This window comes from Phyllopteryx taeniolatus, chromosome 1, assembly GCF_024500385.1.
Source record: "Phyllopteryx taeniolatus isolate TA_2022b chromosome 1, UOR_Ptae_1.2, whole genome shotgun sequence".
Classification (NCBI taxonomy): Eukaryota; Metazoa; Chordata; class Actinopteri; order Syngnathiformes; family Syngnathidae; genus Phyllopteryx; species Phyllopteryx taeniolatus.
This window is the reverse complement of record NC_084502.1, coordinates 12059729-12083443: the sequence shown is the minus strand read 5'-3', so window position 1 is coordinate 12083443 and position 23715 is coordinate 12059729. Positions and strand designations below refer to the sequence as shown.

The 23715-nt window shown below is 44.5% G+C and overlaps 2 protein-coding genes and 1 long non-coding RNA gene across 4 annotated transcripts; 2 read left to right on the top strand and 1 right to left on the bottom strand.

The window, feature by feature from the left end:
- The first annotated feature begins 264 nt into the window (after positions 1 to 264).
- Positions 265 to 14150, top strand: LOC133477424 (polypeptide N-acetylgalactosaminyltransferase 6-like). Of its 2 annotated transcripts, none has more exons than XM_061772158.1 (10): positions 265 to 867; positions 2686 to 2858; positions 5734 to 5883; positions 6181 to 6415; positions 6675 to 6792; positions 9719 to 9919; positions 12046 to 12177; positions 12258 to 12359; positions 13270 to 13428; positions 13510 to 14150. In XM_061772158.1, the coding sequence occupies exons 1-10, from the start codon at positions 398 to 400 to the stop codon at positions 13621 to 13623; spliced, it is 1854 nt and encodes a 617-aa protein (XP_061628142.1). In that variant the 5' UTR covers positions 265 to 397; the 3' UTR covers positions 13624 to 14150. The 2 variants fall into 2 exon arrangements, with proteins under 2 accessions (XP_061628142.1, XP_061628133.1); XM_061772149.1 differs by having other exon boundaries at positions 5710 to 5883.
- Positions 14151 to 14336: 186 nt separating this feature from the next.
- On the bottom strand, positions 14337 to 18286 carry LOC133477445 (uncharacterized). Its single transcript, XR_009788367.1, has 3 exons — positions 18130 to 18286; positions 17778 to 17950; positions 14337 to 14524 (listed from the first exon to the last, which is right to left on the bottom strand). It is a non-coding gene; the product is annotated as an uncharacterized LOC133477445 (long non-coding RNA).
- A 1224-nt stretch (positions 18287 to 19510) lies between these two features.
- LOC133477434 (uncharacterized) lies at positions 19511 to 23715 on the top strand. The gene is made up of 2 exons (XM_061772200.1): positions 19511 to 21326; positions 23085 to 23715. The coding sequence occupies exons 1-2, from the start codon at positions 20883 to 20885 to the stop codon at positions 23265 to 23267; spliced, it is 627 nt and encodes a 208-aa protein (XP_061628184.1). The 5' UTR covers positions 19511 to 20882; the 3' UTR covers positions 23268 to 23715.

Below are 23715 nucleotides of genomic sequence, written 5' to 3'. Positions count from 1 at the left end.
CGAAACGGCAGATGTGGTTTGTAAAGGGGTTCTCGAGTTAGCAAGAAAGAATTACACATTTTTGTCCTCTGACCTTTTAAACGGCCACCGTTGCAGCAATCCGGGAAACAGGTTTTGCTTCAAGTAAAAGTAGCCACGCTTCAGCTGTCAATCCAGCTGGAGGTCGCGAAGGGGCGGGGACCGGAGTGAGCTTGAGCCGGCCCACCTGCTGTCACGTGGGTCCCGGGGAGGGCAGGTGTGGTGTTAAGTGAGCCCGCTGCGGGCGCCGCTGCTGCTACGACACCAGAAGGGAGTCGCTTGAGAAAATGTCTCCTCGATGACTCATTTGCCGGCACTTCCTCAAATGCCTTCTCACAGTCACACGTCACCTCACGCCCGTGAAGGCTGCCTCTGAAGCATGCGTCTGTTACCCCGCCGCCGCATGTCCCCCTTGAAACTGGCTGTCCTCGGGGGGGTTATCTTTATGGCGGCCGTGGTGGTTCTCCACAGGGACCCCGACGCCTCGTTCGCCGCCGACCCCTGGCTCCTGGAGCGGGTGGGGAGGAAGGAGAAGGTGTTCGTCCTGGTCCGAGAGGCCATCAAAAACTTTGGCTTCCAGATGCCCCCTCCGGTCGAGACGGAGCCGACAGAGAACATCACTTGCCTCGCCGGTTTCTACAGCGAGGCTGAGCTCAAGCCTCACCTGGAAAGACCACCTCAGGACCCCAAAGCGCCCGGTGCCAACGGGAACGGCTATGTGAAAGACAATCTGTCTCCCGAGGAGACCGAGGAGAAGGAGGCGGGCATGATCAAGCATTGCTTCAATCAGTTTGCCAGCGACCGCATTTCGCTCAGCCGGAGCCTCGGCGAAGATACTCGGCCTCCGGAGTAAGAGATCCTTTTTTTTTACTTGCCTAAAAAGTTGCAGTTCTACTCAGGCTGACCAATTCCCAACGTGTGCGGCAGCTCACCGACATCATGCCAATCCTCATTTCTTCTCTAGAACTTGCTTGTGAATGCTGAAGACCTGACGCTGAATTGAAATGCTGCGTAATGCATTCAAATGTAGCAGCTGTAGAATCAAAATGAAAATGCGATTAGAATTCCACTGTAATATCTTCATACCTGATTAGAGAACACATTAAGGCCAAGTGATAATGATTTACATATTGCCCTGTACCCAGGTGCAATTTCAAAAGAGAGTTAATGAAATGCTAATATGCTAGCAGTAGGTATGATGCGAACGATAGCAACACGGGTAGAGAAAGCACTAAGGCAGATGAATAAGAATTTTACATCGAGCAGTGTACAACTATATTGCAGTTTCTTTGTTGGAGATTCACTGCAGTGTGGATTTTTTTTTTTTTTTTAAGTCGATGAAGTTGCTCACCTGCACGTCTCTGACACAGTCAGCTGATTCAAATGTAGCAGCAATGTTCTTTGATACAGATAAAGAAACCTTACCGAGTACCTTATCCATTTAAAACACAAGCCACAGTCAGACTTTTTGGAAATAAATGTACAAATACCAACCTTAGCCTGAGAAATAGCTAATGCACACACTCATGTAGATTGGTTGCAGGTCTAAAAATTTGGTAAACCGACGTAATTTCCCCCTCTTTGAAAATTATCAAATAATATGTTAATTTAACACATTTTAATGTGTAACTGACGTACATGTTCAAATTAAGCGAATACAAAGGACCTTTTTGTGTATTTCTAATGGGAACTGATTAAATGCTCTTGTGGTGCTTCAGTCTAATGTGATATGCTAACATATGGCTAGATAGCAACCCAAGTAGAAAAAAAGCCCTAGGCCCATTTAAAAGGGATTTGACCTATTGCCCTGCATCGTGCTACACATACTAATAAGAGTGAATCAAATGCTAACATGCAAGCAGTTGGTATGTTAACATATAGTAAGAGAGCAACATGAGACAAAGAAAGAACTAAAATTGATAAAGATTTTACTCGGGTACCATTTCTACTGCGATCTGATTCAATGCTAACATGCTAACAGTTGGTATGACGATATAGCACAATTGCAACCTGATTACAGAACGCACAAAGGCCAGTTGATAAGGTTTTTACATATTGCACTCTATTCTAGTGCTATTTCTAATGCTAACATGTTTGCAGTTGCTATGCTAAGATATGGAGCAATTTCAACCCGAGTAGAGACAGCGCTGAAGCAGATTGATCAGGTTTTACATTTTGCTCTGTATCTTGTTACTGTTTGTAATGAGAATTGATGAAAGAAATGCTAAAATGCTGGCAGTTGGTATGCTAACATTGAGCCACCTGAGTACAATAGCCAATTGTTCAGGTGTTTACATATTGTATTGCTCTGTGTTCATTGCTATGTATTCAGGTACAGTGGACCCCAAATATACTCACGCATCGGCACCAGCGGATTCAACTAATTGTGGATGGTTTTTTTTTCCATTTTTAAGAATTTTATTCCATTTTTATCTTTTTTTCCCCATTTTTTTTCTCTCCCCAATTCTATTTTGGGTGAGAACCAACCCCGAAAACACACACACACATATATACATATATATATATATATATACATACACACATATATACATATATAAATTCCAGTGTAATTCCAATGGGGGTCAACTATCGGTGGATTTTCGCTATTTGCGCCTTTGCATTTGTAATTAGAGAGCATCAAACGCTAACATGCCCACACACGTCCAGGTGCGTGGTCCAGAGGTTCGTCCGCTGTCCTCCGCTGCCCGACACCAGCGTGATTATCGTGTTCCACAACGAGGCCTGGTCAACGCTGCTCCGGACGGTGTACAGCGTCATGCACACGTCGCCCGCCTTCTTGCTCAAAGAAATCATCCTGGTGGACGACGCCAGCACTGAAGGTGGGAGACCAGCAAATGACAACACATGGAAATCACCATTTTTGAAAGAATAAAAACTAAAACAGGACCACAACAGACTGTTGGGCAGTCAATGCAAGGGCACATATTAGATAGAAAAACAAGCATTCACCCTCACAGTCACAAGTATGGACAATCTACAGTCTTCAATGATGCTGATTTTTGGAACGTGGGAGGAAAAGCTGACGCTTAACATGCAAACCACATTTGAACGCAGAACCTCTTAAATGGGAGGCAGATGTGCTAACCACTGATTTTATGGATTTTATTGAGCAAAATTCGTCCACAGCCTGCCCGACTCATTTGCGCTTTTTCTACGTGACCCCCCCCCCCCCCCCCCCCCCCCCCCCCCGCTTAATCTGTGGCAATTAGAATCATGGCAATTATGAGCGTCAATTATTCGCTGATTTTCATTCATCTTTCATCTCTGTTAAATAGCAGGGGTCAACTGTACTAACAAGAAAAAATATTTATTAGTACATTATAAGAAACATTGTATAAAATTACCTTTTCTAAAATACATTCTTTTTTAACCTTTTCATTTAGTGGACATCAATGACACCAGGGAAAAATCTATAAATCCATCTATTTTTTTAGCTAGCTAGATAGTTTAACAGATTGAGATTTGCTTGGCGCAAATAAAAAAAGCTTCGACTTGACATAATTGGTATAACTCAGCTCAACTTGGCATAAATTAAGTTAGCCTGCTAAACTATGAATAAACCATCAAGCAGCGAATAGTCGACAACATTCCGTCCCCGTTTACCGTTGCTTCATAGAAACAGACAAACATAAACAGAAATATGCAGCAGAATAGTCGTTTTAGTGTAGAGGTGTCACAATCGATTGACATCACTCATCAAATTAATCGACAACTACAGTATTTTGATAATCGATTAATAGTTGAGAATCATTGTTTCACTTGAAATTGTCCAAAGCAGTAAATAGTCTCTAATTTCTGTAGTCCTCCATTAAAACAGACTATGTTTTGTGTTGAATCAAAATAAGACTTTTTCGAATATCTGCTTTCACTCTGGAAACCAAATATCAACATTTTTCATGATTTTCCGACATCTTTCAATCATTTCCCGGGATGTTAAAGACCGAACCAATAACTGAATCATAATCAATTAATTGAAAAAAAATAATAAAGGTACTCAGTTTAATCTGTTACACACATGTAATCGTTATTTGCAGCCGTAGCATGAATAACGTGTAATTGATGTGTAGTTGAACCTGTAGTAGCCTCAGAAGTGGATCTTGAACTAGTAGCCCTTCACATAATCAGCAGCCAAGAAGTAGCTCTTACTTTGAAAAAGGTTGTTGAGTATAGCAATCCTTCTCGTGTCATATTGCTCAATTGTTTTTATTTGGTTTTGTTTCATCATTAAACAATACCAAATAAACAATTATAATTGGTTAATAAACGAATTAGAAAAAAATGATTTCGCAAACAACTAACGCAAAATACATTTTTGTCACATTATTCGATTAATTGATGGAATAATCGATAGAAAGATCGATTCTAAAAATATTCGATAGTGACAGCCCTAGTTTAGTGGACACGCGTGAGTTAGCATGGTTAGCCCGAGAGGGTGCTCATAGTTAGACTCAAGCGCTTAAGCTTGATTGGAGATTTTTAAGCTAAAACGACAGATATAAGTACCAGTATGACAGCAACTAATATTTATATCTACAATATTTACTAGGTCATTATAACATGTATTACATGTATGCCGCTTTCAGCTAGCTAGCCATGTTCTGTGCATACTGCACACACACACACACACACACACACACACACAGTACGTTCCCTCTGTCGTCTCGGCTTCTTTCACTGACGAATTCCACATTGCAAAGAAGAGCCGTCGGATCACTCGCTGCTCTTCGCTCATGTGCCACTTGACACTTCGTCACTGGGCAATTAAGCTCATACTTGTCACCACACCCAACACGATGGACGGCAACCAGTTCGTGTGCTATGACAGATCATCGGGCGGCGATCCAAATTGACTTTATTGCTCCCAAAATGATTCGGTACAAATAAAGCATCTTTGTTCGGCTATCGACGCAAGCGTCATATAGTGACAGGCAAAACAATGAAATGCTCTTCCACGAAAATGTAGACGGTCCGACTAACCTGTGTATTCCCCCGACGCCCTTCACGCCACAGAATAAAAGCTTTGCGTTCAACTAAACAGGCCCACACTCATTTGTCAGTAAAATGAGACAAGATTATTATTAGTTGAGGACATACTGCACACATAGTGATTGAAAAGTTCCTCCCTCTTTTAAAATGTTCTATTTATGCTAATGTTTTCCTCAAATGTTTTGAGTTTGTTCTTCAATGTATGCTTTTCCACAGCAAACGGATATGAAAAAGTGTTTTGCGTGGGTTTTGGGGAGAGCAATTGTCTGCCAGCGACGCGAGCCGCCCGGGAATCTGGTCGACTCATTTCACCAGGCAGGAACTCTTGTAGGACGGAAGACGTAACTTCTCGAATACGCCCTTCTAGTTCTTACAATTCGTACATTTGTTCCAGTAGACTTGCTCCTTTAACCAACACCAAAGAAAAAGTCAAAAGGGTGTTAATTAATCAGCATTGTTTCTCCCAAGCACTGTGAACTGGCCACATTTCCTCTTGCGTCACGGTCAGGTGCCTTTTGCCGTTCATGTTATTGTGAAGAATGAACGCACCTACAATCCTGTCGCAAGTCATCGCACATTAGAGAACAAACTCAAACAAACGAGTTGGGTTTTTTTTTTTTTGTAAAGAACTCGTTTAAAATATAGCATTACTTTTCAATCAGCCTGCACATTTTTCTCACGTAGGATATGTGCCTTCCCCACTTCCAGAGTACCTGCAGAGCCAACTGGTGGAGTTTGTGCACGAGCTGAAGCTGGTGCGAGTGCTGAGGCAGCAGGAGCGGAAGGGTCTGGTGGCGGCCCGCTTGCTGGGCGCCAGCGTCGCTCGAGGCCAAGTGCTTACGTTCCTCGACGCGCACTGTGAGTGCGCAAACGTGCCTGAGATCCGCCCGACCAAACTGTCGCTACGCTCCAAATTGCTCACTGCTGCGTTTCATACGTCCAAAACACTATTTTGGCTTTTGACAATCTTGCTTTTCTTTATGATTTCAACTTGATAATCAAAGAGTTTTACTTTGTCCTGCTTTTATGTTGAGATTGTATCCTTTCATATCGCAATAATTATTTCGCCTCTGTAAAGTGCCACGGATTTGCCTTTTGTATGAATGGCGAATGGACGAATAAAAGGGAAGTCTGATTTTGCATGCTTTTCCGCAGGCGAGTGTTTCCACGGTTGGCTGGAGCCGCTGATGAGCCGCATTACGGAAGAACCGAGCGCGGTGGTCAGCCCGCGCATCGCCTCCATCGACCTCAACACGTTCCAATTCCAAAAGCCCAAGGCCAAGGAGCGTTACTCCCACCGAGGGTCCTTCGACTGGACCTTGACGTTCATCTGGGAGTCCGTCCCCGCCGACGTCAACAATCTGCGCAAGAATGAAACCGAACCTATCAAGTAAGCCCAGGTGGCACAAGTACTCACACTCCTTTCAAAAGTAAAAGTCTGAAATGAAAAAATTAAAAATGGATTCTTATTGTCAATTGTAAACAACACCGCTTTTGACTAAAGTCAATTACAGATCCTGAAAAAAACTACTTTGGGTACTTCCCAAAATTGCACGTATAGACCAAGCAAGACTGACTTCACCCTGATCTCCCTGGCGCCATTAAGCCTCTTATTGTTTTGCTTACTGTCTTCCTTGTGAACATTTCAGAACACCCACTTTTGCCGGAGGTCTGTTTTCCGTGTCAAAGAGCTACTTTGAACACATCGGAACATATGATGACCAGATGGAGATTTGGGGTGGCGAGAATTTGGAGATGTCCTTCCGGGTCAGTCATTCTCCCCATTCGGTGTTTACAAATGTCACATCAGAAATGTCATTGGGAATTACACTTTACACCATCGAGGGTAACCAATCCACCCGCTTGTCATCTGCAAAATCTACGAGGACGTGTTGGGAATCATTGGCTCATTCCCTACTCGCTAATCTGAAGTTTTGGATTTTTTATTTTTTTTTGTAGTGGACTATATTGTTAACTCCAGAGGCGTTTCTAGCCCATTTTTGGGAGGTACTGAAGAACCCCTAAAATGACTCCCAGCACCCCTAAATCTCTGATCCTGGTTAACTCATCAGTCAGAAGAAAAATTGTTTTGGAAAACTATTTGGGCGTCATTGCTGTCGTGTGATTACTTTTGCAACGAGTACTCGAATGTTTCGAGTAGAAAAAATGTTCAAGGATTTTTTTTTTCTGCCGTGAGGATCCGTTTATAAAACTCATTTACTGCCAGACCTCCCAGTTTGCTCCTACTGGTCTATACGGTCCAAAAGTGTGGGATCATTTCAGACTGAGCGCACGCCGGTGACGTGACGTCTCTCGAGCGAGACGCACACAATGCTCTGGAAAAGCCAAAATAAACGTCGCACAAATCAGTGACTTTAACCTTACAGCAACTTGCTAGCGTAACCATTTTCTATTCATTACTGGTGAATTTGTGTCCACTTTATTGCGATGGTGATGAGTATAACGTCACTTCATTCAGGCTGTTTGCTTGTCAAGGGAAAGTTTTGCTCAGCGATTTATGTGTGTGCGTGCGTTAGTGTGAGTGTGTGCGTGCGAGTGTGTGTGTGCGTGTGCGTATGTGAGTGTGTGTGAGAGAGAGAGACACTACAGGAGTGTGATCCCCCTGTAGTTGGAAAACACCCTCCGGTCCCCCTCCTTAAAAAGGGAGACCACCACCCCAGTCTCCCAATCCAGAGGCACTGTCCCCGATGGCCACGCGATGTTGCAGAGGCGTGTCAACCAGGACAGCCACATGACATCCGGAGCCTTGAGGAACTCCGGGCGAATCTCATCCACCCCCGGGGCCTTGCCACCGAGGAGCTTTTTAACCACCTCAGTAACCTCAACCCCAGAAATAGGAGAGCCCGCCTCAGAGAACCCAGACTCTGCTTCCTCATGGGAAGGCGTGTCGGTGGAGTTGAGGAGGTCTTCGAGTATTCTCCCCACCGACTCACAGTCGAGGTCAGCTGCGCCCCATCCCCACTATACACAGTGTTGATGGTGCACTGCTTCCCCCTCCTGACACCCCAGATGGTGGACCAGAATTTTCTCGAAGCCATCCGGAAGACTTTCTCCATGGCCTCGCCGAACTCCTCCCATGCCAGAGTTTTTGCTTCAGTGACCACTGACCACCCTCTCTTCACCCGAGTGTCCAAGACATGCGGCCGCAAGTCCGATGACACGACCACAATGTCGATCATCGAACTGCGACCTAGGGTATCCTGGTGCCAAGTGCACGTGTGGACACCCTTATGCTTGAACATGGTGTTCGTTATGGACAATCCGTGATGATGGTACTCTGAACTGCTGTTTGGTGCACAGGCACAAACAACACTCAGGACCCGTCCCCCCACCCGAAGGCGGCGGGAGGCTACCCTCTCGTCCACAGGGGTGAACCCCAACGTACAGGCACCGAGCCGGGGAGCAATAAGTAAACCCACACCCACTCGGCGCCTCTCACCGTGGGCAACTCCAGAGTGGAAGAGAGTCCAACCACTCTCGAGAGGACTGGTACCAGAGCCCAAGCTGTGTGTGGAGGCGAGTCCGACTATATTTAGTCGGAACTTCTCGACCTCGCACACCAGCTCGGGCTCCTTCCTTGCCAGAGAGGTGACGTTCCACATCCCTAGAGCCAACTTCTGTAGCCGGGGATCGGCTCGCCAAGGTCCCCGCCTTCGGCCACCGCCCAGCTCGCACTGCACCCGACCCCTATGGCCGCTCCCACAGGTGGTGAGCCCACGGGAAGGGGAACCCACGTTAACCTTTCGGGCTGTGCCCGGCCGGGCCCCCGGCCACCAGGCGCTCGCCTTCGAGCCCCACCTCCAGGCTTGGCTCCAGAGGGGGGCCCCGTTGACCCACGTCCGGGCAAGGGAAAACCCATAGTCCATAGTTTGTCGTCATCATAAAGGGTCTTTGAGCCTTTGTTGCTGCACAACAGGCTGCTTATACCTTTTTTAATTAATAACTTAACTTGTTTTTTATACTTACAAGAAATGCTAAGAAGAAAACATGTTAAGTTTAAACTGATTGGTAAATTTAAATGAGTTGATTATTTATTTTTATTTGTGTTTGAAATTGCCTCGCTGGAAATATTTCAAGACAAGAAAATAGTTTGCTGCTCAATCTGAATTTAAGAAATAAAACATTTATCTAAACAAAAGAAAAACAATTGGTCATTAGTTTTTGAAGTGAAATGGCTACTTTCTTGTGTATTCATCATTGTTCTTTAACTAAGCAAAAATCTAATTTATCTGAATACCCAATTATTCGCTAAAAGTTTTAGTAGGATAGGAATACTAAAATATTGGATAGCTGCGGCCCTAACTGGATCAACATCAGATAGTTCTTTGCATGATAAATAACGAACAGGTAAATACATTACTGTAGTGTTATATAGTTTGGACCCGAGTGTATGTTACAGAATGAATGCAAACAAATCAAACAATACCCCAGAAACAAACGAAAAATCACTTTTCTGTATCAGCTTATTGTGTCGTGGGATATATATTGGTTTTCTAGTGACCATGGGTTACTCACTCCTCAAGATGCATTGTGGGATACATTTGTAGCACTGCAGAGGGCATCACTTAAGCTGACTTTCCGACGGCAGTACAAAATGGTCACCGGCCAGGAAGCCATTCCCGAGCCAGCCTCGGTCTCTGGCTGTGTTTGATGTGTCGCGTGTTGTTTTCAGGTGTGGCAGTGCGGCGGTCAGCTGGAGATCATTCCTTGTTCGATAGTGGGCCACGTCTTCCGCACCAAGAGTCCGCACACCTTCCCCAAAGGCACAGAGGTCATCTCTCGCAACCAAGTGCGCCTAGCCGAGGTCTGGATGGACGACTACAAACTGCTGTTCTATCGCCGCAACAACAGGGCCGGCAACATGGCTCGTCAGGTGACAATATCTTCATGTGTGACGAGCTACTACGTCTGTTTCCACCTTCAGTCATCCGGATCCAGGTCTTGTAAATCTGCAAAGGTTGAATCGAGGCAACTGGACCTTTCTTGTTTGTTGGAGACGGTTCATCTTTAATCCAAAAGGCTTCTTCTCTTTCTCATTTGTTGGTGTGTACCCTGGGGGCGGTCACAATAGGTGGTTGTTATCGTCGTCGCGCGTACGGCATACCAACTGGTCATTCGCTTTACACCATTTTTGGACTGCGAGGTGTCGGCGGGAAACGGCGGAATCCTCGATAATGAGGTCTGACCCAGACCGCCCCCTTCGCTGTGACTCCCATCACCTAATGGGACACAAGCCGGGTGTTATCAGAACCCTTGACGACAGAGGAGAGACGATCACTAGCGCCATCTCAGGAAGACACAAGGAGCAGATGCGCGTCTTAGTACAGTAACTGTTGGTATTCTAACTGGGCCTTTGTTAAATGCGCCAGGAAGAGAAGGGCCTGAAGATGTTTGTCAGCGGACTTTCTCCAAACATAACAAACACACCAATGCTTTTCAAACCAACCGACACCGGCCAAGGAAAGCTGGTTCACCCCGAGGACAAAATCCTGAGAAGCAAACTCAGCAATGTTGTTTACACGGCACAAGTGTAGTGAGGACTGCTACGAACAGAGAGAGAACATTGGAGAGAACAAGCAGCCGTAACACGAGCGCATGGCCATCGACGAGCAGCTCGTTCGAGTCTGGAGTCAGTATTTCATTCGCAAAGATGAAGAAGCGCTCAAAAACAGGGGACAAAGGACGGTCGTTCACCAGCCGCACCCGTCGACAACAACGATGCTACTATGACACACCCACCGAGGCTGTGATCAAACGTTCTAAACGTTTGGAACTGTAGAAGCATTCGGGATAAAAGGTTGAAGCGTCTTCAACAAACGAGAAAAAAGCCACCTCCGTTCAACCTTTGCGGATTGCGTCGGGAAAGCATTCCCGGCGCTTCACTTCTGAACGGATGATAAAATCAAATCATCCTTGGATCAAATTCAAGTGTTGCAGCAGCGCAAAGCAGATTCTTTCAAAAATAAGCGTCAAAAGAACAATGAATAAATAGAATCAAAATATGCCGGAACTTCGGTTTGGTTCAGTTGTTACAAATTGGCACGTGATCCTTTTTTTAGCAGCAGATTAAATTTCGCCATCAAGTCCACGGATGATGTTGGTGGTCTGGTTGGGTTAGTTGTGACTACAACAACTAGTTGCCCGCGCTGCTCTTACAAAGTCTTGAGGTCAGTGGCCACTAATTTTCTCACATTTTGTCATGTTACACCCTGATTCCAAAATTGAATTTATTACTTTTTATTCCAGAAAATACTAATAATAAAATAATAAAAACATGAAATACATTTTTTTTCCCCTTTTTTTTGCATTCAGTTAAATTTAGTTTTTTCGAGCAGGTTTGCTAGTTTTTATGTATTATCTTTTCGAAAATGATTATTTTCAGTTTCATTTTTCTTAGTTTTGGTCTTAGGTATTTTTTGTTGTTGTTGTTGTTTTGTAATATGGGGTGTCTCACGTTTACCAGATTACTTTTACACAAATATCCGTACTTGACGTGGCATGATTGTCAAAACGTAACATCACTGAACTTGAGCTGTACCAGAGCTGCTGCAAAGCTGGCAGAGGCAAAACAAGTCGATTTTTTTTTTCCCTTTTAAGTGATGATTTGTGTGAATGTGAAATCAACTTTTGCAATCGTTATCGTTCTTTATTTTCATTTCAGTTAAGGAAAAGCTTTTTTTAAATGTAGTTTTTATTATTTGATTCATTTTCATCAACTATAACCTTGGCACACACCTGTCACCTGTTGGGTGTGCGCGCGTGCGACCGTGTGTGTCAGAGCACGAACCAAGCAATCAGTCAAAAGAATCGTCTGTAGACCTCAGAGACAGGACTGTAATAATAATAATAATAATAATAATAATAATAATAACCAAAATGCATTACACTTATATAGCGCTGTGACTGCTTTCCAGATGCACTTGATGGTAAGTGCCTTGAGATCACTTCTGTTATGAACTGATACAGAAATAAAATTTTAGAAAGTGTTTATGCTTCCAGCACTCCTACGGGGACATCGCCCATCGTCTGAAACTGAGAGAGAACTTAAACTGCAAGAGCTTCTCCTGGTACCTAAACACCGTCTACCCAGAGATGTTCGTTCCTGAGAGAACGCCAGAAAAATACGGAGCAGTAAGTCGCGTTTGTCTTTGCGGCTCCACGTGGATGTTGCATCGAGCAAAACCGCTCCCACATTTATTGTTTGCATCCAGATAAGGAATGCCGGATCTCAAACGTGCTTGGACGTTGGTGAAAACAACAAAGGAGGGAACCCTGTTATCATGTACGCTTGTCACAATCAGGGAGGCAACCAGGTACAGTACTAGGACTCCCTAATACAGCACACCTCTGCGGTACCTCCAAGTTCCACCGCAATCCGTTCTGTGACACTGGTCTAACTTCGGGGGGGCGGGGGGGGAAATAAATCCATCCATCCATTTTCCGAGCCGCTTCTCTTCACTAGGGTCGCGGACGTGCCGGAGCCTATCCCAGCTAGCATCGGGGAGGAGGCGGGGTACACCCTGAACTGGTTGCCAGCCAATCGCAGGGCACATGCAAACAAACAACCATTCGCACTCACAGTCACACCTACGGGCAATTTAGAGTTGTCAATTAACCTAGCACGCATGTTTTTGGGATGTGGGAGGAAACCGGAAAGCCCGGAGAAAAGCAACGCAGGCACGGGGAGAATGTGCAAACTCCACACAGGCGGGGCCTGACGCTCTAACTAGTTGGCCGCCGTCCCGCCGGGAATAAATCCCTTCAAGATAAATTATACATATGTATGTGTGTGTGTACAAGTATGCATTGTTATTGTATATATGTATGTATTGCTCATTACAGTCCAAACCTTCTAAATTTGAAAGCATTTTTGAACTGCATGCAATGCTTTTTAAGTACAACATCATTGTCATTATAGGAGGAGCAGAGGTAAAAGCAGTCCCTTCATTTTAATGATGAATGAGGAAGGCTTTATCCTGTGACGGAAATTAAAGTTGTCTCAGCAGCAATATTCACACATGTACAACCCCAATTCCAATGAAGTTGGGACGTTGTGTTAAACAAATAAAAACAGAAGACAATGATCATTCTGTTTTTGTAACACTTGAGTATTTTTGGGACACTATAGAAAAATCCACAGTAAGGGCGTATTTGTACTGGGTCACATCCCACCACATCCCACGCCAACTGCAGAACAGATGCTGTGTCTGTGGTCTTTTCCAGTACTTTGAGTATACGTCCAACAAGGAGCTGCGTCACAACGTCAGGAAGGAGCTCTGTCTCGAGGCGGCGCGTCATCCCAAGCCCGTGAAGGTCGAGCCGTGCAAGAAGAAAGGGAAGGGCCCCGAGACGTCGCCGCACCAGGAGTGGCTCTTCACGCAGGTCCGTTTGACTCTTTTGTTTTTGGGTCCGGGAACCCGAGTGGCGCAGCCTATCGATGCTTTTCCTCTCTCGCCTCTTCAGGAGAAGCTCCTGAAGAACCCCATCAGCGGGAAATGTTTACAGCTGAAAGACAAGCTCATTCTGATGGACAAGTGTAACGCTTCGGATGCCTACCAGCACTGGAGCTTCAGCTAATATCCTGTGAGCCCATTTAGGGCATCCGGAACGGGCAGGTGAGGTTTTGGGACGAAGCCAAGACAGAGTCACGTGGATTCACTTGGATTGGCCTTCGCCGCTTTGTACGCTCATCCTGGGGGAAAATCGGGTTTGGATGGTTTGAACGCGGACGGGCATCTTCAGAGTCAATGTGGGCACTCAAGTCCCACCGAGGCCCTGATGTGTCTGTTTTTACACTTTCGACCTCCTCTGGGTGACGGTGGCGACGATGATATTACAATAAACAAGGCCAGCGATTCCCAGCCGGTGTGACACAGGGAATTATCAAATTTCACTTAACGGGACAGACCGAGTCTTATTTATTTACAACAAATGTATCTATGTTCATCTAAATAAATGCTCTTTTATTAGATGGCAGAAAGTTTATAATTGACTTGTGTATCCATTTTTTGTGACGCTATTGTTCAGTGCTGTGCCGGTGATGTGTGAGATTTTTCAAATGTAAAATTTGTGCCTTGGCTCAATAAAGGTTGGGAATTACAGAATGAGGCAAAATACTGTCATAAATCGACAATCTATTATCTTGACCTTTTCTATGTCAGAACAAAATAAGCAAAGGAGAGTTTTAGTAGGTTTGTAATGATGTCACATTTTGGCTGGAAAGAGTCGCAGAACATGGTAACCAACATCTTCAAGCAAGTCCAACTTAAAACCTTTTCAGGGCCACGAAGTTGTTCATATTTTTTTAATAATCTGTAAAAAAACAAACATGCCACATTTGTACAGTGTTTGCAAGTAGCAGTGTCTATCACAATGGTTCCAGAATTGCAGGAGTGTGTCATTTTCAAGTCAGGTTGAATGTTGTCAGTGGAGAAGGAAGGCCCTTATTTGGGAAAATCAAGTGTCGAACTTTAAGGATCTGTGTCCACAATGTAGAAGTAGCTGAATGAACATATTCCTAGAATACAATTTGTATTCAACAACAAAACCAGTTTACAAAAGCTACAACATAATAACAGTTGTGCCAACTGGATTAAGAAGCAAAATAGAGGATTGTAAATGTCAGTCGTGCGTGACACACACACACCTTTCCCAAGCACTTCCTGTCCGTCTTGTTTACCTATTCCCAGCCCTCAACTGTCGCTAAGGCAAAGGACGTGCTGAGAGGCTCCGCTAAATGTTTGTTCCGCAATTACGCTGGGCGACATTCCTGACAATTGTGTCAAGTGAAGGTGTTGCCGAACCCGATCTGACATAATGTGGCCGTCCGACCTGCTTGGCAAGCGCAATGGAGCGCAGCTTTGATGAAGACCCAAAAGTCACAAGAAAGGGGCCTGTCGTTATTGCCTGTCTTTAAATCCCAGTGTCAAATGTTAAGTCAAGTGTTAAATGTACACAAGGCAGCTGTAAGAGGCAGAAGAGGGGACGAATGGGTCCCAAGGAAGTCGCATTTTTTGCAGCATTGTTGTGCTGGAAACAAGGCTCATATTTTTTTCACAGGGTCCCAAATCCTTCAACATATAACATGTGCAGTTGTCATTTACATTTACTAAAAGGGCTGTCTCGGTACTGTGGTTCATCCTAAACCCAGACTGACATTTTTCGAAAATGTATTTTCTAAAAATTTTTAAAAAAATTTTTCCCCTAAACGGTAGGTTGGATACAGGTTGGTAATGATTTCAAATGTTGGTGTCTAAATTACTCTTCTTCAGAAGGGTCTTCACCACGGCAGTGCGGAAGGCACCAGGCTGAAGAGAGTAATTCACAACATTCAAAATCTGTTCTTCAAAGAAGGAATCAAATGTTTTTAGGAGTGGGAATTGCATCTAAAAGGCCGGCCGCTTGGTGGCTTTACTTGGGAAAAGACTCGACCAAGTGTCCTTTGATCAACCAGATAAAACCGAGTTTAAAATCCCATTTTTCCCTCACTCGTGAACGAGACCCCAGTGAGAGTTGGAGATCACGGCTTGATGAAGCCAACAGAACCACATCGTCTGCAAAAAGCAGAGATGCAATACTGAGGCCACCAAACCGGACCCCCTGTGCGCCTAGAAATTCTGTCCATAAAAGTTATGAACAGAATCGGTGGCAAAGGGCAGCCTCGGCGGAGTCCAACCCTCACCGGAAACGAATCCGACATACTCAGAATCAGAATCATCTTTATTTGCCAAGTATGTCAAAAACACACGAGGAATTTGTCTCCGGTAGGTGGAGCCGCTCCAGCACGACAACGGACAGCCATTTGACTGAAAAAGTCCAAAAGCGTATGCGGTTTAAAGTGACGAGTAGCGCGATCATCTGGGACAATGTCGATTGAGCAAATGTTGACACGTGAAAAGGCTACAAATAAACTAGCTTTTGGATTCATACGCAACGACGACACAGAGTTAAATGTCTCGTCCGGAGCCGATCGATGAGGTCATTGATCGGATCGCCGAATTATGACACGAAAGCCGATCAGCATAAAAAGCTAATCATTGGCCGGTACCGATCACACCGATCAGATCGGCGTAAAGTCTAACAACTCCTGTAGTGTTGCCACTGTTTGACCGAGATACGTCGAGATTTCACGGCAGTAGTCCGACAAGACCAAATTTGTCTCGGAGTCTGGTCCGGGCATTCGGGTAGGTTAGTGACGGACCGAGACGCGTTCCCGCCTGTGTAAAAAACTGTAAGAGTAGAGCTCCATCATTAGCTGTGTACAGTGACATCTTTTACTTGTCTTTTATTTCGAAACAATATTTTAGCAGGCATGCGTCAGGAAAGTAATGGCATATTTTTTTCGGACATGTAACATATCGGGGTAGGGACATTCCCCAAAAGAAGGGACCAGAACCAACAAGATACATGTGACATTTTGTGTGTCGCTCATTGTGATGCCACTAATTTGACTCCCTTTCTTTATGCACTGGCAGTTGTCACGTTCACCTTTATTTTCTTAACAGGACGGCGCTGTGGGCTGAAATTTGTGGCAGCAGGTTCTGAATTGGAATCATTTATACATTTCGACACTTAATTAATTGCATTTACAAACTGCATTTGAAAGACAGAATTTGAATTTGTATTGTTTCATTTTCAACGTTGCGTTTAAAAACTGAATCTGAATAGTATAATTTGAAATTGAATTTATTAGTTTGAAACTGGAGTCCAATAAACTTGAAAGTGAATGTAAGATTTGTTTTTTGTTTTTTTAAATTGAATTGAAATTTGACCAGTTGGCCCGAACCTTAAAGAAACCTACAACCTTACTTTTAAGAAATGTATAGCCCTAACTTTGAGGAAAACTATAACCTTAATATTAAAGAAACCTATAACGTATTGCTACTTGGGAAGTAGATTTCTTCCATCAGCCCTAAACTTCAAATTCCCTCTTCGTTCCCCCCTTTTTGGTTTCCTTCTGCCCCTCCCCTTTTCCCCCCTTCTTTTAGAGGGGTTTAATAAACCGGGAAATCCATTATTCTAATTTTACTCTAACCCTTAAGCATATGTCTACTGTGGATGTGGCCCTAACCTTAAAGGTTACTCCGGTTGAATGGATAGGGCGGACTGGTCTAGTTGGGATTTTGGCCTTGACCTGTTTGGCCCTGGCCTTTGACCCTCTACCGCCCTCTGCTGGTACTTTCTTTATTTGTCTCTCGCGTTTTCCGGTGTGGGCCTGATCCTGGAATGGATTTGAATATTTCTATATATGTGCTAGAGAAAAAATAGAATTATTTTGCCACATGTGTTTTTCTACTAATGTTCCCCTTCATATTAGAAATATAGAAATACTGTCTCATATGAGAATGAAATAAAACAATTATTGATTGATTATAATCCAGGGAAGTAGGAAACATTTAATCTACTTGTTTCCGTGCATGGGATGTTTGATCATCCTCTCTTCTTCTACCCTAACCCTAACCCCCAACATTTGACCTGGCCTAACCCTAAACCCAGGCACTAGCTAGTCCCAACTGCCCTAGTATCTAACGTTACCCCTAACCCTAATACCTACCCTTTAACCCTGACCCTCTATCCCTAACCTCTGAACTCTAACTCTACCTGAACCCTGGACCCGAGCCTCACAGCTATCCCTGTGAGAAACCTCTAACACTACAGCAACCCTGACCCGCTCACCCTAAAGCCAAACTCTTAACCTCTGATCCTACCTGAACCCAACCCTCAACACTCACCTCTATCATCTAACTCCGGCAAGATGACCGGCCTTCAGTGGAGTCTTGCGGCCGTATATTCCGCTTGTCCCGCAGCTGCACCTTCCTGGCGAATGTCATCTCGGTGCACTCCATCAAGCAGGCCGTCAGCTGCGGCACGACAACGGAGAACGCGAGAGCTTGGTTTCGGCAGCCTTTATTCAACAAAGGCTGCTATGAATACATACGCATATATATGTATTCATATATATGTATTCAGAGACAAATATTCACATGAGGTAACCTTGTTAAAAAACCGCAAAAACTCTGACCCTAATGACCCAAAACGGCTCCTCAGCTCAGCACTCACGAGTATGTAGACAAGCACACTCACTGATCATATGGTCAAACGTATCTCCAATTTGTTTTTGCTTTTGAGCCAAAACGCAGTGGCAATTGAAGGGCTAAAAGTATGCACGTCTCCAGCAGGGGGCGCCCAGGAATCTCTTCACCGTGAGAACCTATCACAAAGGAGACAGACGTCTTACATTGGATCCAAGCAGGCTTGAAAATCAGCTTTACAATGCTTCCATTTCTGAAATTAAAAAGCCTTCATTACACTGACTTTTTGTTTTTGTTTTTTCTTCTTCTAGATAGCAACAACATTATTGCAAATAAATTGGCCACGTCAAACCAAAACCACTGACTTCCTGTGTCTTTTCAGGCAAGACTTAAGACTTTTTGCCGGGTTACCTCATGACAGACATCTATGCAGAATTTGATGTTGCTCAGTGAAATGAGCTCCGGGGGCTCAATTCATGCCCCCCCCAAAAAAATACAAAAGTTAAGCTTGTTGCGTTTTGGATTTAAAAAAAACCCAAAACCATGCCCAACTGTAGGCATCCGTGCCTTTCATTGGACAGCGCTCATGTAGAAAAAAGCATGCAGCTCTAGAAAAAAAGGATGAATACAGCTCCCTTGCAGATTTGGACAAAGACGACAAATTGGCTTCTGCGTGTCGACTTGATCTGGGGATGCTTCCCGTTGAAAGCAAGCGGACTTGTTTCTCCATAAGAGGGGATGCTTTTCCGCAGTGATGAGCAGAGCGTTTGGCTCTGGGACATTTGCACATTTTTTGGAGGGAACACTCAGAACCCGTGAGCAGCTTGAAATAGCTGCCCCGGACACCCGGGAGATTTCCCGAGGATATAAATCTTGAGTGTGGCAAGCGCGCGGCGTCATGTGGTCATTTCGAGAAGAGAAAACATTCGTATTCCCCCCCCCCAAAAGCGAATGTGATCGTATGGGGGATCATGTCCGCGTACATGACGGGCACCTCTTCCCGGGCGGTGGGCTGGCAACATGGCACCTGGACCTGCAGGAACAGGAACACAAAGGAGGGTTATACTTACTGTAATATGGCGAACAGCGACGCTGAGAAACATCAATGACGCACAAAGCCTGTTGCTTATTGCGAGACAGTGGATATAAAAATTCTACCCATCCCTGAAAAGTTCATATGTAGTAGGCTTGTCTACGAGAACATCTGAACTTTATCAGAGGCGTTTTAAATGATGGCAGGTGTTAGCTGAGACTAATTTAACATGAGTTTGAAGGGGATTGTTTAGTTGTAAACAGTCACATTCCAGTTATAAGAGGGTGTGCACACTTGTGCAACCACATTATCTCAGTTGTTTATTTTTACTTACCCTCATGAAGAGGAAAAAAAAGGAGTCATGCATGCTATAGGTCACATTAATGATGGAAAAGGTTTCATTTCTCTTTCCATAAAAAAAAAAAATCGTAGCATTAGAACGGGGTGTGTCGACTTTTTATATTCATTGTACATGTAAAACGTGATTTCATGCATTTAATTAGCTACACAGAAAGTCAAACGTGAAACTATAATCATTCAATTCAATTGTTTATTTCAAACTCAAAGCTTCTTAAATCATCAAGCATCAAATTAGGAAAAGTAATACAATTGTAGTTGCACATTGCAAAGAATTACGCAACCAGTTATGATGTGACAGCATCTTATAAACGAGGATGTAAAATAACATGACGTAGTTATGTTGCGTACATTGAATATCTAAAATTCAAGTTGATTCATTTTTTGAATTAGGTGGATTGTTAAAAATATATTTTTTAATTAAGGCGAGTCATGATGATGTTAATGGTTAATGCCTTTTACTGTGATATTGGATCAACTTAATTTATGTATTACTATTAATATTTCAAAAACCAACCTAGCCGTGTGGTCGGCTCGGTAACGAGCTCTCTAGTTCCGTCTATGTTTTTGTGTTTTTTTGTTGGTCTTTGGAGACATTCCGCGACTTACTTACACAGGGGAAGACTTGCTAAACCTCAGGGAGTCGCCTGCAGACTTTCTTTCACCGACTGCAACAAATGATTTCTCGTAGTTACTCACCAGTGGAGTGGCTGCGATCTACGGCGCATGGAGGCGACGCCACAGGGGGAAGTGAGCCGGCGTGCAGGTCAAGCTCCGGAAGAGACTATTGCGAATGCCGCTCCCATCGCTTCACCTCACAAATCTACCCAACAAAATGGGCGAGCTGCATCTTCTCACAAAGACCAGTAAAGACTTAGGACGTTCCGCCGCCCTGGGCTTCACGGAGACACGGCTGTGTGAACACGTCCCCGAAGGTGCCCTACTGCTTCCGGGCTTCCAACTTCACCGGGCGGACCGCTTCCCGGAGCTATCGGGGAAAACAAAAGAAAAGAAAACACAACAGGCCTAACATCTGTGGTCACGCAGGCCTTTGAACACCTCGTGCTGGACCACCTCAAGAGCATCACAGGTCCCCTTCTGGACCCCCTTCAGTTTGCCCACCGAGCAAACAGGTCTGCGGACGACGCAGTCAACATAGGGCTGCACTTCATCCTAGAACACCTCGACGGTGCAGGGACCTACGCGAATATCCTGTTTGTGGACTTCAGCTCTACGTTCGACACAATCATCCCAGAACTCCTCTCCTCCAAGCTTCTCCAGCTCAACATCTCGCCTGCCATCTGCCGGTGGATTTACAGCTTCCTGACGGGCAGGACACAGCAGGTGAGGCTGGGGGACACCAGCTGCGGTGCGGCCGACACAACCCGGAGCTGAACACGCTCAAGACTGTAGAGATGATCGTGGACTTCAGGAGGCATCCTTCGCCACAGCTGCCCCTCACGTTGTCCAGCTGCTTTGTGTCAACTGTCGAGACCTTAAAGTTCCTGGGAATTACAGTCTCTCAGGACCTGAAGTGGGAGTTCAACATCAACTGCGTCCTCAAAAAGGCCCAGCAGAGGATGTACTCCCTGCGGCTTCTGAGGCAAAACGGCCTTCCACGGGAGCTGCTGAGGCGGTTCTACACAGCGGTCATCGAGTCGGTCATGTGTTCTTCCATCACAGTCTGGTTTGGAACTGCTACAACTGCAACGGACAATCGGGACTGCCGGAAAAAATCGTCGGTACCCCTCTACCCGCCCTTGAGGACTTGCACGCTGCCAGAACTAAGACAGGAGTTTGCAAAATCCTCTTGGAGCCTCCGCATCCTGGTCAGCGCACCTTCCAGCTCCTTCCCTCAGGTAGGCGCAATCGAACAATGCAAACTAAAACCAGAAAACATTCCAACAGCTTATTTCCTCTTGCCATTAAATTGCTACAGGCTAAGTGACTCCCCATCGTGTGTTTTTATGTATATCTCAAAAGTAAAAGCAAATCTTTTGCTGACAGAATAAGTAAGGAAGCAATCTTGTCTTTGTGGGTTTTTAATTACGAAAAGAAAGAAAAGTCTTTGCAAAGAGAGGAAAAGGTACAAGTCTTACGAGTTGTCACCCCTTACTGAAGAGAAAAATCCCCTTTGTTATATCGAAGTGAGAGAGACGGCGGAAGAAAAACCAAACAAGCATCTTTGTCCAGCTGCACTCAACTTATCTTTACCGAATAGCAGCTAGTAGTCACAACATAGCTAGGAACATTTAGTACGCACAGTATGACCGCGAGAGAGCTAGTTGTCACAACATAACAATAAAGCCTGTGAAGGTTGTATAAAACTAATAGAAGTAATATTTGGTATATATAAAACATACATTTTCCAACACAGTATTTGCTGTCAAAATGGCTGTTAATTGTCATACTAGAGCGCCTCCAACTACCGGAGACAAATTTCTTCAAATGAAGAGGATTCTGATTCTGAAAATAATTTCTTCATTTTGGGTCAACGTAATTGAAAAAAAGGTAGTTGATAAAATTTTAAACATTTACTTGGACCAACTTAGTTAAAAAGAATTAAGTGGATCAAACATAATCGAAGTTTTGCATCAACTTGATCTTTGAAAATTAGACCCAACAGATCCAATATTCACATCATTATCTTATAGTTTATTTCAATTAAAAAAAAAAAAAAAAAAAAAAGATGTAACTTGAGTCAACATGTACTTCTTTAATATGTTAATATTGGATTCATTTAATTAAAACAAATGCTGTCAAGGGTCATCATGGCTTTTGCACAAATAAAGCTTCAAGAATGATGACAGTGTTGCCTTTGGTGAGCTACTTGTGCCGCCACATTGCAATCATTCGAGGCCGGGAAGCGCCAGGACTTGCACCGCAGTGTTGCCAACATTTATGTTGGCAACGCTATCTATTGGCAGCTGCCTGCGATTTCGAAACACTCAAAGGAGGTAGGTTGCGTGAGCAAAAGAAGGCAGTCAGGAGGGAGCAAATCAAATGCGTCTGCGGCAAACAAACCTGCGAGTCCGCACGCTGGGGGGCTTGGGGCTGCTGGGGCCTGCAGGACGCACGGTGGCCGCAGGGGGCGCAGTGCGCCAAGGTGCGGCACTCAGGATAGATCACCCAGATCTGACGGAAGAACATGGCATGAATTGACACAGTCGACCGACCCCCTTTTAAAAAGAAAATGCCACTCTATATAATATTGTACTTCAGAAAAACATAGAGTATGGAATTACTCAAATAGAGTATCAAGAATTAAACAGTTTTTGCCACATTTCTTGCTTCAGTTCAATGGACATTGTACTGCTCCTTCTTGTGCGTACGTGCCTTGGCCACCAGGGGGCAGTATAATATGGACATGGAGAGACACACCAAGAGTTTCACAACTGATTCAGTAAGATGTAGTAGTCGTCATCATTTTACCAGAGAATAAAGAATATATTTCTGTAAGTATTGTTATATTGGCTGTCTACATGTGTTGCTTGGCTGCTTAAGGTGTTATAACACTGTGACATGCTTTTCGTAAGCCCGTCTATGGCCTTTTGCATTTTTTTTTTAGCAGAGCTCAACTTAACACACAATGTTGTTATTCTGTTTGTGTGGTTAAGATCATCGCCTTCACCGTGGCAGACCAAGGTTTAAGACCCCGACCGGACCATCCGCTAACATCCCCCGGACTCACGGCTGTGGTGTCCTTGAGCAAGACCCCGATACCCCGAACTTGTCCCCGGGCGCTTCAACAGTCCCCTCCGCCAGTGTGTTCCACTAACAAGTGTGTGTGTTCACTGTGATGGGTAAAATGGAAAGAACAAATTTTGTGTGCATTCATGACAATAAAGGTGGTGGATTCTTACTTTGACAGCGAAGCTCAACTGGGAGGGGCAATAAACAGCTGGAAGCCTCTTTTTTTTAACTATCTGCCAAACTACTCCGTCTTATCTCAAGGCACCACTGGATCGGGTTTTATAGCAAAACTAAAGCCTTCTCGATACGACATCCGCGTAAATCTGTCCTTCTTGAAGCATATACAGGAATTTATCTTCTGTTGAATGGTCAGAATCTTCCTCTGGCACTTAGGCGGAAGCCTTTGAAGATGCAGGATGCTTGGGAGCCGCTTTGCACCTTAAATCAAACTAAAAGTGTCGTATATCCGAAATTGCGTGATGTAACCACCCGCCAATCAGAGCCCAAGAGAATAAAGTCCCACAAAACTGCTTCATTGTTCATTGTTTTGTATAC

Coding starts and splice junctions, on each gene's coding strand:
- LOC133477424 (XM_061772149.1), top strand. CDS start 398: ATGCGTCTGTTACCCCGCCGCCGCATGTCCCCCTTGAAACTGGCTGTC. Junction 6,416..6,674: donor AATGAAACCGAACCTATCAA/GTAAGCCCAGGT, acceptor TGAACATTTCAG/AACACCCACTTTTGCCGGAG. Junction 6,793..9,718: donor ATTTGGAGATGTCCTTCCGG/GTCAGTCATTCT, acceptor TGTTGTTTTCAG/GTGTGGCAGTGCGGCGGTCA.
- LOC133477434 (XM_061772200.1), top strand. CDS start 20,883: ATGATCGTGGACTTCAGGAGGCATCCTTCGCCACAGCTGCCCCTCACG. Junction 21,327..23,084: donor CTTCCAGCTCCTTCCCTCAG/GTAGGCGCAATC, acceptor TGTGTGGTTAAG/ATCATCGCCTTCACCGTGGC.